This window comes from Panthera tigris, chromosome B2 (assembly GCF_018350195.1).
Source record: "Panthera tigris isolate Pti1 chromosome B2, P.tigris_Pti1_mat1.1, whole genome shotgun sequence".
NCBI classification, from domain to species: domain Eukaryota; kingdom Metazoa; phylum Chordata; class Mammalia; order Carnivora; family Felidae; genus Panthera; species Panthera tigris.
This window is the reverse complement of record NC_056664.1, coordinates 65897396-65909765: the sequence shown is the minus strand read 5'-3', so window position 1 is coordinate 65909765 and position 12370 is coordinate 65897396. Positions and strand designations below refer to the sequence as shown.

Below are 12370 nucleotides of genomic sequence, written 5' to 3'. Positions count from 1 at the left end.
GTTACCCGCCTCCTGGGTCGAAGAAGCGAGGGGGGCCGAGCGTTGCTGGGCACTGTAATGTTGGGAGCTGCCCAGGTGCAGAGCACACACGGGAAGGGCGCCTGGGGGACTGGATGAGGAAAGCGGTGCCCAGGGCGGAGTTCACCTGCCAGGAAGGTTCCAGCGGACCTGCTTTGTCTCGGAATCTGAAGTTAGAGTATGTAAGACAGAATGCCCAGGTAGGGGAATCAGGTATCGCAGGGACATCTCGGACCTTCGAGCCACAGGGCCTTGGATCCTAGTGCACGTTCCCCTCTTTCCAAACTAGTTGTTTCAGTCTGCGGAGTCTCAGTTTTCTCGTAGGTGGTTACGATTTCAGCACACAGCCCGCAGAAGACACTCAGTCAACGCGGCTCTAAGTCCCGCCGCCGCCATCTGAGCGCCGTCACAGTTTCTCCCCCGGACGGCAGGTGTGGTTCCTGCGACTGTGGCAGGACGCAGGACTGAAGGGCCTTCTCGAAGGCGTGGAGATTTTGAAGATGGTGGAATTCTCAGAGGCTTCCCTTCTCTCCCCCTATCCCCTTTTCCAGATTCCTCTGCTTTTCACCCTAACTAGCTGGTCCCTCGGTGCCCGGGGGGGGGGGGGGGGGGCATTTCCAGTCTCAGCCGTGCCAGACGCACGTGGCTGCGCAGCCGGCCAGAGACACTCGAAAACTCGGAGCCTGGCGGTCCTGGGGACTTTCCAGGGCCCCTAGACGGCAGGGTAGGTAACCGAATGACTGAACGCGGGAAATGCTCGTTCGGAGGCTACAGGAAACGGCGGGCGGCAGAGTCGGCGGGGGTAGCACAGCGGGAGCGGGTGGGAGGAGCGGCCGCGAGGAGCGGCCGCGGAAGGGGAGGGCCCGGCGCGCTGCGAGAGCACAGCGCCCCACTCCCGGTCCCGGAGGCTGGGGGGCGGGATGTGGCTCCGCGCTCCCCGCCGGCGCGGGGGACCGCCGTTAGAGGACGGTCAGAACCCAGAGATCGTATATGTGTCGAGTTGTGGATGTTACCGACGTCGTTTGCTGCGTGCGTGCGAAGCTCTTGCCCTTCGAAGTCCCGTTGTCAGCATATCGTCGGGTGCCTGCCTGCGTTACTCCCTTCGCAGGGTGGAGGCCTTAACCCAGTGGTCCTCGAGATTTCCTGGAACTCTAAACTATACATTGATACAGGTTTTTGCCGACGGTGACGACCTCCATACGAGAACACGCCCAGCGCCTGGTGCAGAGCCCCAACTTCTACTTCGTGAACCTGAAGTGCCCGGGGCGCTACAAAATCACCACAGTGTTCAGCCACGCTCAGACGGTGGTGGTGTGCGTGGGCTGCACCACCGGCCTGTGCCAGCCGACCGGAGGAAAAGCAAGGCTCACGGAAGGATGCTCCTTCGGACGGAAGCAGCACTAAAAGCACCCTGAATCAACATGAGTGGGAAGCTATACCAATAAGCAGATTTTGGATCCAAAAAAACTCAAAACTGTACATTGTTATAACCTGGGTGGACTCTGACCCCGAGTGCTCCTTTCTTTCCTAACCTAAAGCTCATAACTGGTCCTTCCTGCCTGCTGGCCTTGCAGCAGTACCCGGGCTGTCCCTGGCTGTGGTTTAGCGTCCCCTTTCCTTCACAGGCCAGAGTGGCGAAATGCTGACGGTATTCCAGAGGTGCTTCGATGTCTTAATCGTGGCGAAAGACATCCCGGGATGCGGAGTACTGATTTTCATTATTGGATGGCCCTTTTACCAGTACCTTGCGATGCTCCTGAGTACGACAATGGCTTCTCAGCTTCGGATCCGCCAAAATCGAGGTGAGTAGCTTCAGGGGCCCTGGTGCGGAAAGCTTCATTTGCCCAGGGATCTGGGAAGGGGGCTTTCGCTTTCCGTATCTTTCTGGCTTACTCCACTTCTTTAGTGTAAGAGTCTGGGACAGTTCTGAAAACAGTCACTAAATCTAAATATCCCTGGGTGTGGGCCCTGGCACCTGAGTAGGAAGAATGAGATGAGATTGGGAAGGAGTCTGTGGCTAGATTGAATGTGGAAAATCTAGGATATCTGTGCACACCAGGCTTAGAAGTCCCCAGTGAGTTCTCTGGGCAGCTCCTTCAGGGGTCAGGCTTCTGCCAAATCTCTTTTGTGGATATACTAGATACCCTAGGCCAGCGGATTTCAAAACGTAGTGCATCGTCCCTCCTGCAGAGGCCGAGTCACCTGGAACTTGTAAAAAATGCAAACTCTGGCGCCCATCCCATACCCACAGAATCAGAAATTTTGGAGGTGGGGCTCAGTAACTTGTGTTTTAGCAAGACTGCAGATGATTCTGATGCATGCCAAAGATTGAGAACCACCACTCTGGGGTCATCACCACAAAACATGCACATGACCAGCTGCTTTCTTTTTAGCCACTTTTTAGATGGCTGCTAAATTCTGCCGGGACCTCCAAGCTCAGTTTAAGGCTGGGGCCTGTCTGGAATCCCTTATTCCCTTATCCAGACAGCATGCTTGTGGCTGACCTCGGGACAGGAATGACATTGCTTGCAGAAGAGGTGCTGGCCAGGCAATAGGAGGCCAAGGCTCCATCCAGTTTTGTTTTGTGCCATGAAAGATGGGGATGAGGATGGGTGTGGGGGCATCTGTTCTTAATTGTGTCACGTTCAAATTTTTGCAAACTTGATTTTTTTTTTTTTTTTTTACATCTAAGTTAATTAGTATATAGTGCAACAATGATTTCAGGAGTAGATTCCTTAATGCCCCTTACCCATTTAGCCCATCCCCCTCCCACAACCCCTCCAGTAACCCTCTGTTTGTTCTCTATATTTAAGAGTCTCTTATGTTTTGTTCCCTTCCCTGTTTTTATATTATTTTTGTTTCCCTTCCCTTATGTTCATCTGTTTTGTCTCTTAAAGTCCTCATATAAGTGAAGTCATATGATTTTTGTCTTTCTCTGATTGACTAATTTTACTTAGCATAATACCCTCCAGTTCTATCCACGTAGTTACAAATGGCAAGATTTCATTCTTTTTGATTGCCAAGTAATACTCCATTGTATATGTATACCACATCTTCCTTATCCATTCATCTATCGATGGACATTTGGGCTCTTTCCATATTTTGGCTATTGTTGATAGTACAAACTCGAACTTTTAAGAGCCATTTCAATGGTTTTATAATAAATAATTTTCAGTGGCTTTGTGTTGATCAGTGTTTCTTCCAGATTATGATGGGGGAAAGACAAAATTTTTCAAAATATGTTTTCAGCTTCTCACTTTTGGGGGCCGTGTGAAACTTTTTTCAGAGCAGTTCCCCAATGCCCCCCTGCTGTAGAATCAATCTCTCCTTTCTTGCCTGGTTCTCTGCCAGTAAAAGTGGAGAGTTTAAAGGAGGGAGTTGTCTGCTGGGAATACTGCCTAGTAGTCTAGTCAGATGAGGGCAAAGAACTGCTCCTTGGTTTGTGTGCCCAGGGCTTTCTGCTAGCTTTTGTAGAACAGTTCAGTTGCCACTCTGGGGTTCTTAGAAACTAGGTTGGAATGAGTTGAAGGACTTAAATGGAGATGCACATGAAGTATGTCTAGTAGACTTCTTTGACAAGTGGAACTGATGAAGCTCCTGGATAGTAAAACCTGGATAGTTTTTTGTTGAGGTGGGGAGCAAAGAAATAGCTGGCAATGGAGAAGGAGCTTGACATTTGCTGTAGAAAAGGACAGAATGTTGGGTCAGGGTAGGGATGACACGATGGGAGGGAGAGTCTAACAATCTGGAGGCAGAAGGGGATAATTGAGGCCTTCAAGCCCTTGTGAAAGCAAGAGGGATATTGCCCAAAGCCGTGGTGGAGGGACCACGTCCTGTGAGGTGGAGGAACATACATAACAGGAAGCCAGAAGGGTGAGGATTCAGGAGGCTTTGTGGAGAGTCATTCTGCCTAAAGAGAAAGGATACTCTTACATATACCTGTTTGATATCTGATTACTTATTCTATGACTATTAACATTTCTCTAATAAAACTAAATACATATATACTCCTTCATAATAACCCAAAATATATGTATTTATAAATGTAATTTGCTTAAATTTTAAAATGATTATTTTTAATGAAACTTCTAAAATGTAATTAAGTCACAAATTTAATATTTTAGATTCTCTTAAATGCTAAAAACTTTAAAAAGGAGCCAAAAGGTTTTCAAAATACATTGGCTAACATTTGAGAGTTTAAGTGCTAGATATGTTCTGTTTCAGATGTGTGATCTTATTCAATATTCAAAACAGCCCATAAGATGGGTGCTTAGGTCATTCCCTTGGAACTTAGACACAGAGAAACTAAGCCACTTGGCCATGGTCACACAGTCTGTGAGTGGCAGAGTTAGAATTGGAATCTAGGCTTTTATGTTGTCTTGCTCTTCTATTACAGTGAGTGCAAAATAGATTATAACAGTTTCATTAAAACTAGTTAGAGAAATGCTAGTATCAAGACTTTAGTTTCTTCATTATCTCTGTACTTATTTTAATACCTGAGTGGAGCACAAGTTTTATATATATAATATATATAAAATATATATGTTATATATATTATATATAAGTTATATATAATATAAGTTTTATATATTATATATAATATATATATTGTATATATGTAACTCTAGGAATGTATCATTATATATACATTATTATATATATAATGATATTTATGATATATTCCCAGAGTTGCAATAATATTACCAGGAAATAAGTTTATGCTTTCTTTGGATTTCAGTAAATTTTTAAGATCCCTAAAGGAAAGTAAAACCCTCTCAGATCAGACATATTTGTAGCTGATGGATTCTGGAAGGAAACTGGACCTTGTTTGATAGGGTAGTTCTGTGAAAACTGAACTCATCATTAAGCTGAGTGCCTTTTTTTTTTTTTTTAAAGAAGGCTCTATGCCCAGCAGGGATCCCAATGCAGGGCTTGAACTCATCAACCTGAGATCAAAACCTGAGCTGAGATTAAGAGCTGTATATGCTCAACTGACTGAGCCACCTAGGTGCTTCTAGGCTAAGTGCCATTTTATAGTCAAGTGTAGCAACCACTCAAGTCTCATTTTACTTAAAATTTTAGTTCCAAGGAGTGCTTGGCTGGCTCAGTTGGTAGAACATGTTACTCTTGATCTTGGAGTGGTGAGTTTGTTGGGTGTAGAGTTTGCTTAAAAATAATTTAGTTTCAAAAATATGTAATGCATGTACATGGAGATTCAGAAGATACAAAAGGGTATGTAGAGAAAGGTAAACCTCTCATTTATTGCCCCTCAGTCATCCAGTCTCTACTCAAGAGATATTATGTCTGTCTATATACGCATATTTTATATGTACATATACAGATGTATTTTAATGTGTGGCAGGATATTTCATACATTGATCTATACTTTTATTTTAAATTTTTAGCTAATTTTAAACTTACAAAATAATTGCAAAAATACTAGAGTTCCAGTATATCCTTCACTGAACTTCTACTTAAGTAAACATTTTATATAACAGAACATTTTTCAAAACTAAGAAATCATTTGGATTGCAACAGTTGTTCCACTGATGCAGTTTTTTCCCTTAAATATTTAAACATTTTTTTAAAGATTTAAAAAAGTGTTTATTTTTGAGAGAGAGCGAGAGAGAGAGGGTGAGTAGGGAAGGGGCAGAGAGAGAGAGGGGGAAAGATGATCCAAAGCCGGCTCCACGCCCACAGCGGTGAGTCCAACTCGGGGCTTAAACCCACGAACCACGAGATCATGGCCTGCACCGAAGTCTGTGGCTCAACTGTCTGAGCCACTCAGGCACCCTAAAGGCTTTTAATTTGTAAGTAATCTCTACACCCAGCGTGGGGCTTGAATTTACATCCCCGAGATTGAGATCGAAAATCGCATGTTCTACTGACTGAGTCAGCCAGGCGCCTCTCCTAATGTAGTTTTTCTGTTTGAGGATCCAATTTAGGATCCCACATCATATTTAGTTGTCTTGTCTCCTTTGTTTCTTCTCATCTTTGACAGTTCCACAGTCTTCCCTTGTCTTTCATGACCTTTACATGGTATTTGGATAAATACCGGTCACTTATTTTGTAAAGTGTCCTCGGCTTGGTTTTGTATGTTTTTTAATGATTAGCTGATTGGGCATTATTGGGAAGGATGCCACAGAGATGATGCAACCATGTTTTCTTCTCATTACAGCATATCAGGGGATATATGATGTCAGTATGTGCTACTCTGATGTTAACCTTGATCACTTGGCTAAAAAAATCACTTGCCTAGATTCTGTGCTGTAAACCTACTGTTTTTCCATTTGTGATTGTTAAATATTTGGGGGGAGATACACTGAGACTATATAAATATCATGTTTCTCATTAAACCTTCTAATTAAACTTACTAATTTTAGCATCTATTGGTAAGTCTTGTCAGAGGCAATGATTACTGTGCTGTTTTAGTGATTTCTTATTTCTCTCATTTCATTTACATTTATTAATTGGAATCTTTCTTAACAGTTGTTTCTCTCCAATTTATTCATTTATATTCGTATGCACTGTGGATTGAAACAATTTCTTTGGAGGGGAGGCGGCATGGGAAAAATTTTTTTGGGGTATAATTCAATACTATCATTTTTGTTGCTCAAGTTGACCCAACTTTGGCTCTTTCTTTTGGGTTGGAAGTTTGTCCAGGTTGGCTTCTATGGTGTGTTGTTTCAATATGTATCCATCCTTTGTTTTAGTACTCCCTTACTTTTTGGCACCACAAGATGCTAAAATGTCCAAATAAATATATGTTTGTACATGCATATTTTATATATGCACATATATTTTAATATGTGGCAACACATTTCATATGTTCATCTGTATATTTTAAACATAATTTTATCTTGGGGATTTTTCCATGTTAGTACATATAGAAATAAACCATTTAAAAATGTTAAACAGGGGCACTTGGATGATTCAGTTGGTTGAGCGTCCAGCTCTTGATTTCAGCTCAGGTCATGATCCCAGCATTGTGGGATTGAGCCCTGCATAGGGCTTTGCACTGAGCTTGGAGCCTTCTTAAGATTCTCTTTCTCTCCCTCTGCCCCTTTCCCCCACTTGTGCATGCTCTCTCTCTAAAATAAAAAAAGAAGAAAAAAATGCTAAATAATAATTCAGTATATAGATGTTGTATTATGACATTAAAATAAGATGACTTATTTTGCTGGTCTTAGTTGATGGACATTTAGTTAATTTTAGCCTTCTGCTATGATAAGCATCATATATGAGAGAGCATTTGTAGTGTGAATTCCTAGGATTTTTTTTTTTTTAATATATTTTGTCATTCCCAGAAATATTTAAAATTTTTCTATTGTGAAATATAGTAAAATCTTGGTTTGCAAGCATAATTCGTTCCAGAAACATGCTTATAATCCAAAGCATTTGTATATCAAAGTGAGTTTCAAGAGCCATTCGCTCAGTTGTGATCATGTGACATTTGGTATCAGGTACTACTCATATTGCAAGACATCGCATGTTTATCAAGTTAAAATTTGTTAGAAATGTTTGCTCGTCTTGTGGAACACTTGCAGAACACGTTACTCGCAATCCAAGGTTTTACTGTATATGAGTAGGAAAGTGTGCAAAACACAAATAAATGTACAGGTCAATGAATTATCATAATGTGACCACCCATGTGTTTATCATCTAAGTTAAAAAAAAAATAGACTATTGTCAACAAGCACCTTAGAAGTCCCTCTTGTGCCTTTCCCAGTCCCTCCCCTCCTTAACAAAAGTTCTTGTATGGTAATCATTTCCTTGTCTTTGTAATTATATATCACCTAAGCATTCATTCCTAAACATTATACTTAAGTTTTTCTTTTTTAATGGATGTTAAAGTAAAAGTAAAAGAATGCATATTGTTTCCTTTCATGACTAACTTTATTCAGGATAAGATTTCTCCATTTTGTTGCCTATAGCTGTTTCATTTATTTTCCTTGTTGTATAATATTCCATTATATAAATATACCACAATTCATTTATCCATTCTAACATTAATGGGTTTGGGGGTTGTTTTCAGTTTGGGGCTATTATAATGAGTGCTACAATAAACATTCTTGTATGTTTCTTATTTGTCAGCTAAGGCTGCCAGAACAAAATACCAGACTGAAGGCTTATCAACGGAAATTCATTTTCTCACAGTTCTGGAGGCCAGAAGCCCAAGATCCAAGGGTTGGTTTCTGGTGAGGCCTCGGCTTGCCGATGGCTGCCTACTCATTGTATCCCACATGGTCTTTCTTCTGAGTGTGCAGAGAGAGAGAGCAAGAGTGAGTGCATGAGCTAGAGCTTTGGTGTCTTTCTTTTCTTATGAGGGTATCAGTCCTATCAGATCTTATGACCTCATGTAACCTTAATTAGGTCCTACTCTAGATAATCACAATGGGGTAGAAGGCCTTACCATATGAATTTTGGGGAGGGACATAGTTCAGTCTGTAACAGTCTCCCAGTGTACGTACAAATGCAAATATCTTGGGGGTAGAGATACATACCTAGCTAGGGGCTTATACCATTTGGGTATACCTAGGAGTAGAATTGCCGAGTTGTAGTGTGTTTTCTGAAACTTAAAAGGTGATGCCAAAGTATTTTCTGAACTTGTCATTTTTTTAAAGTTTATTTATTTATTTTGAGAGAGACAGAGACAGCATGAGTAGGGAAGGGGCACAGAGAGAGAGAATCCCAAGCAGGCTCTGCACTGTCAGGGCAGAGCCGATGTGGGGCTCAAACTCATGACAGTGAGATCATAACCTCAGCTGAAACTGAGAGGGGGAATGCTTAACTGAGCCACCCAGGTGCCCCTCTAAAGTTGTCATTTACACTTTTCCTAACATAGTATATGAGAGTTCATGTTGTTCAGCATCTTTGCCAATACTTAGTATTTTCAATCTTAAATTTAACTATTCCTATGGGAAACTAATGGGGTCTCACAGTTGTTTTATTTCATAGTTTCCTGAATAAAATTGAACACCTCTCACAGTTTTATTCTGTTGTGAAGTGCCTGTTTGTCTCTTCCCCACTTTTTGATTGTCTGTATTTTTCTTACTGATTTGTTGGAGCTCTGTATATATCTTGGATATGAGCCCTTTGTTCATCACATGTGTTGTGAATATTTCCTCTGTTCTATGGTTTGTCTTTTCACCTTTTTAATGGTATCATTTGAAGATATTTTAAAAATTTAATGCCCTTCAATTTATCAATTTTTTTCCCTTGTGGTTGGTGCTTTTGTGTCCCGTTTAATAAATTTTTCCTGTCCTCGAGGTCATAAGGCCCTATTTGTCTTCTAGAAAGTTTATTGTTTTGCCTTTTGCATTTAATCTATACTTTATCTATAATTTATTTTTTAATTGAAAAATTTATTGAGATAATTGTAGATTCACATGCAGTTGCAAGAAGTAACATAGAAAGATTCTTTGTGCACTTTACCAATGCATAATAGAGATATTTTGAAAAATTGTAGTAAAATATCACAACCAGGATATTGATACAGACCTATTCCCTGGTTTTATTTGTATTTGTTTGTGTTTGTGTGTATATGTGTGTGAATTCAGGTCTATACAGTTTTTCTGACCTATAGGTTTGTGTATTCAGCACTACAGTCCAGGTTCTGAACAGTTCTGATACCATAAGGATCCCTCGTGTTGTGCTTTTTACATCACAACCACTTCTCTTCCTCCTCCTCCCCATTGTTTTTTGTGTATAGTTTGAGGTAGGATCACATTTCTTCCTTTTATTTCCTTTTTACTTATTTATTTTTTAAAGTTTTATTTATTTAAGTAATTTCTACATCCCTCAAGGGGCTCAAACTCACAACCCTGAGATCAAGAGTCACATGCTCTTCTGACTGAGCCAGTCAGGCACCCCTTTTAATTTTCTTTTTAAATGATATGTATTCAGTTGCCCTACCACCATTTATGAAAAGACTACCCTTCTCCCACTTCTCTGAAGTGCCTTTTCTGCTATAAATCAAGTCTCCATATGTTCGTGAGTCTATTTTAGGGTTTCTTGCTTTTTTCATCGGTGTATTTGTCTATTCTCACACCAAAACCACACTGTCTTAATTGTTGCAATTTAAAAAATGTCTAAAAGGAAAAAAATATATATCTAAAAGGGTCTAAATATGCAGTAGAAAAGCTCTACCTTGGGGTGCCTGGGTGGCTCAGTTGGTTAAGTGTCCAACTCTTGATTTCGGCTCAGGTCGTGATCTCCTGATTGCTGGGATGGAGCCTGCCTGGGGTGCTGCACTGGCATTGTGGAATCTGCTCGGGAGTCTCTCTCTGCCCCTCTCTTCTCCCACTATGCACTCGCTCTCTCTCTCAAAGTCAATAAATAAACTTTAATAAGTAAAAAAAAAGCTCTACCTTCTTATTTTTCCTCTACAGGCGAGTCCTGCTCTTCTTAATCCTTTGTATTTCTAAATACTTTTAGAATTAGCTTGTCATTTTCCATAGACAGTGACATTTTCCATATTCCGAGTGATATTGCATGATCATCTATCTCAAATGGCACTCCCAGTTGCCTGGATTTGTCTGGTGCTCTCTATTCTCTTCATAACTAGTTTTCACCTCTCTCTCTCTCTCTCTTTTTTTTTAATGCTTGGCCAATGTCCTTGCCTAATCCTCCTCAGGACAGAAGTCATCAATATGCATTCCTCTTATCCTTTCTTTCCACCGACTGTTTTGTCAGTGTGGTAAAGTCTTAAGATTAATGATACCTCATTCTATAAGAAATATAGTGAAAAAAAGAAATATGAATTCACACCTAAATTATTTTTTCTAGTTATATTACAAAAAGTGGCTCAAGAGCAGCAGCTGCAATTTGTTCCCATCAGCGTTCTTAGGATCATCTACCCTCCAGTATTTGGTCTCTATTACTTTTCTAGAAGGAGCCAGGACACAAGGAGAGTGGCTGCTTGTAAAACTTTGACTCTGTTACATCCTGCCATAAAGTAAGGAGTGAAAAAGTCTAGCAGACAATGTCAAGTTTTGACTCCCCCCACTTTTGACTTGAACTGTGTGACACAGACTTGGTAACTAGTTATCTCTGGCAGATCTGAAGCTGTGAGTGGCTGTCAGTGAGAGTGTCAGGAACCCTGGGCAGTCTTGCCTCACCGTGTGTTGCAGTTTGGGTTCCTGGTAAGCAGGTGTTTTAAGCCTATCCATGTGCAGGGTGCTCATTAGGGATCAGCATCTGTGGAGGGGAGGGAAAGGAAGCCAATCCAGCTAAGTGAATTAAGATGCAGGCCTAAGGAAGGCCTCATCTGGATCTCTGGAGCAGGGGATTTCTGGAGCAGGAGTAGGCCTTAAGCTGTCCTGAGTTGGGGTAAGAGGACCAAGATTTTGTATCCCTACATTGATCAATTATTGAATGTGGCCTGCCCCAGGAAGGGAGTATGACCTTGGGTGAGGTAGCTCTCTTCAGATAAGGCAATTTTGCAGCCTCAGAGGATTCACAGGAATATGGAAACTCAAAGATTTTCAGGGGCATCAATCCAGATGTCTTATCCTATATATCAGGGTCCCATTCTTTTCCAACCTTGGCAAAGTAGTCCTTCCTTTGTTGGAAGTTCAACTTTGGAGCTCAGCTACTCTCTCTTTTTAAAGTAAGCTCCACACTCTGTGTGGGGCTTGAATTCACCATCTTGAGACCAAGAGTTTCAAGCCCCACCAACTGAGCCAGCCAGGCATGCCCCTTAGCTACTCTCTCTTTTTTTTTTTAATTTTTCTTTAAATGTTTATTTATTTTTGACACACAGAGAGAGAGACAGAGCATGAGCAGGAGAGGGGCAGAGAGAGAGGGAGACACAGAATCCGAAGCAGGGTCCAGGCTCCAAGCTGTCAGCACAGAGCCCGATGTGGGGCTCGAACTCACAGACCGTGAGATCATGACCTGAGCCGAAGTCGGACGCTCAACTCACTGAGCCACCAAGCGCCCCATACCATCTTTTATTTTTTTTAATTTTTAAAAAAATTTTTTAAAATTTACATCCAAATTAGTCATACTCTCTTTTGATTAAGGCCTGGAACTCAGCTTTTTCTGCTTTCCTGCTGTAGATGGGAACCTTTTTACTAGCAATGACTTGACTATCAATTGTGCTAATTGCATTCAGCCTTGCACTGAATTTTTCTCAAGCAGTGGTTCGCCAAGTGTGGTCCCCAATAAGTAGCACTAGCTCCATCTGTGAACTTGTTAGAAATGCAGATTCTCAGAATTCACTGCCTTCTGAATCAGAAACTCTGGAGGCAGAGTGTAGCAATCTGTCATTTCACAAGCCTTTAGGTGATTCTAATGCATTCTAAAGTTGAGAATTATGGGGTACCTGGGTGGCTCGGTTTAGTGCCCA

General features: G+C 41.5%; 1 protein-coding gene across 1 annotated transcript; it reads left to right on the top strand.

Annotated features, from left to right (window-relative positions):
• The first annotated feature begins 1424 nt into the window (after window positions 1–1424).
• On the top strand, window positions 1425–8681 carry LOC122238671 (KH homology domain-containing protein 1-like). Its single transcript, XM_042986662.1, has 2 exons — window positions 1425–1820; window positions 8113–8681. Exons 1-2 carry the CDS (start codon window positions 1658–1660, stop codon window positions 8310–8312), a joined length of 363 nt encoding a protein of 120 aa, XP_042842596.1. The 5' UTR covers window positions 1425–1657; the 3' UTR covers window positions 8313–8681.
• Window positions 8682–12370: the final 3689 nt, after the last annotated feature.

What these genes read in the sequence shown, in the direction of transcription:
- LOC122238671 (XM_042986662.1), top strand. Translation starts at nt 1,658, where the DNA reads ATGCTGACGGTATTCCAGAGGTGCTTCGATGTCTTAATCGTGGCGAAA. An exon ending in TCGGATCCGCCAAAATCGAG is followed by an intron (nt 1,821 to 8,112) that starts GTGAGTAGCTTC and finishes CTTATTTGTCAG; the next exon opens with CTAAGGCTGCCAGAACAAAA.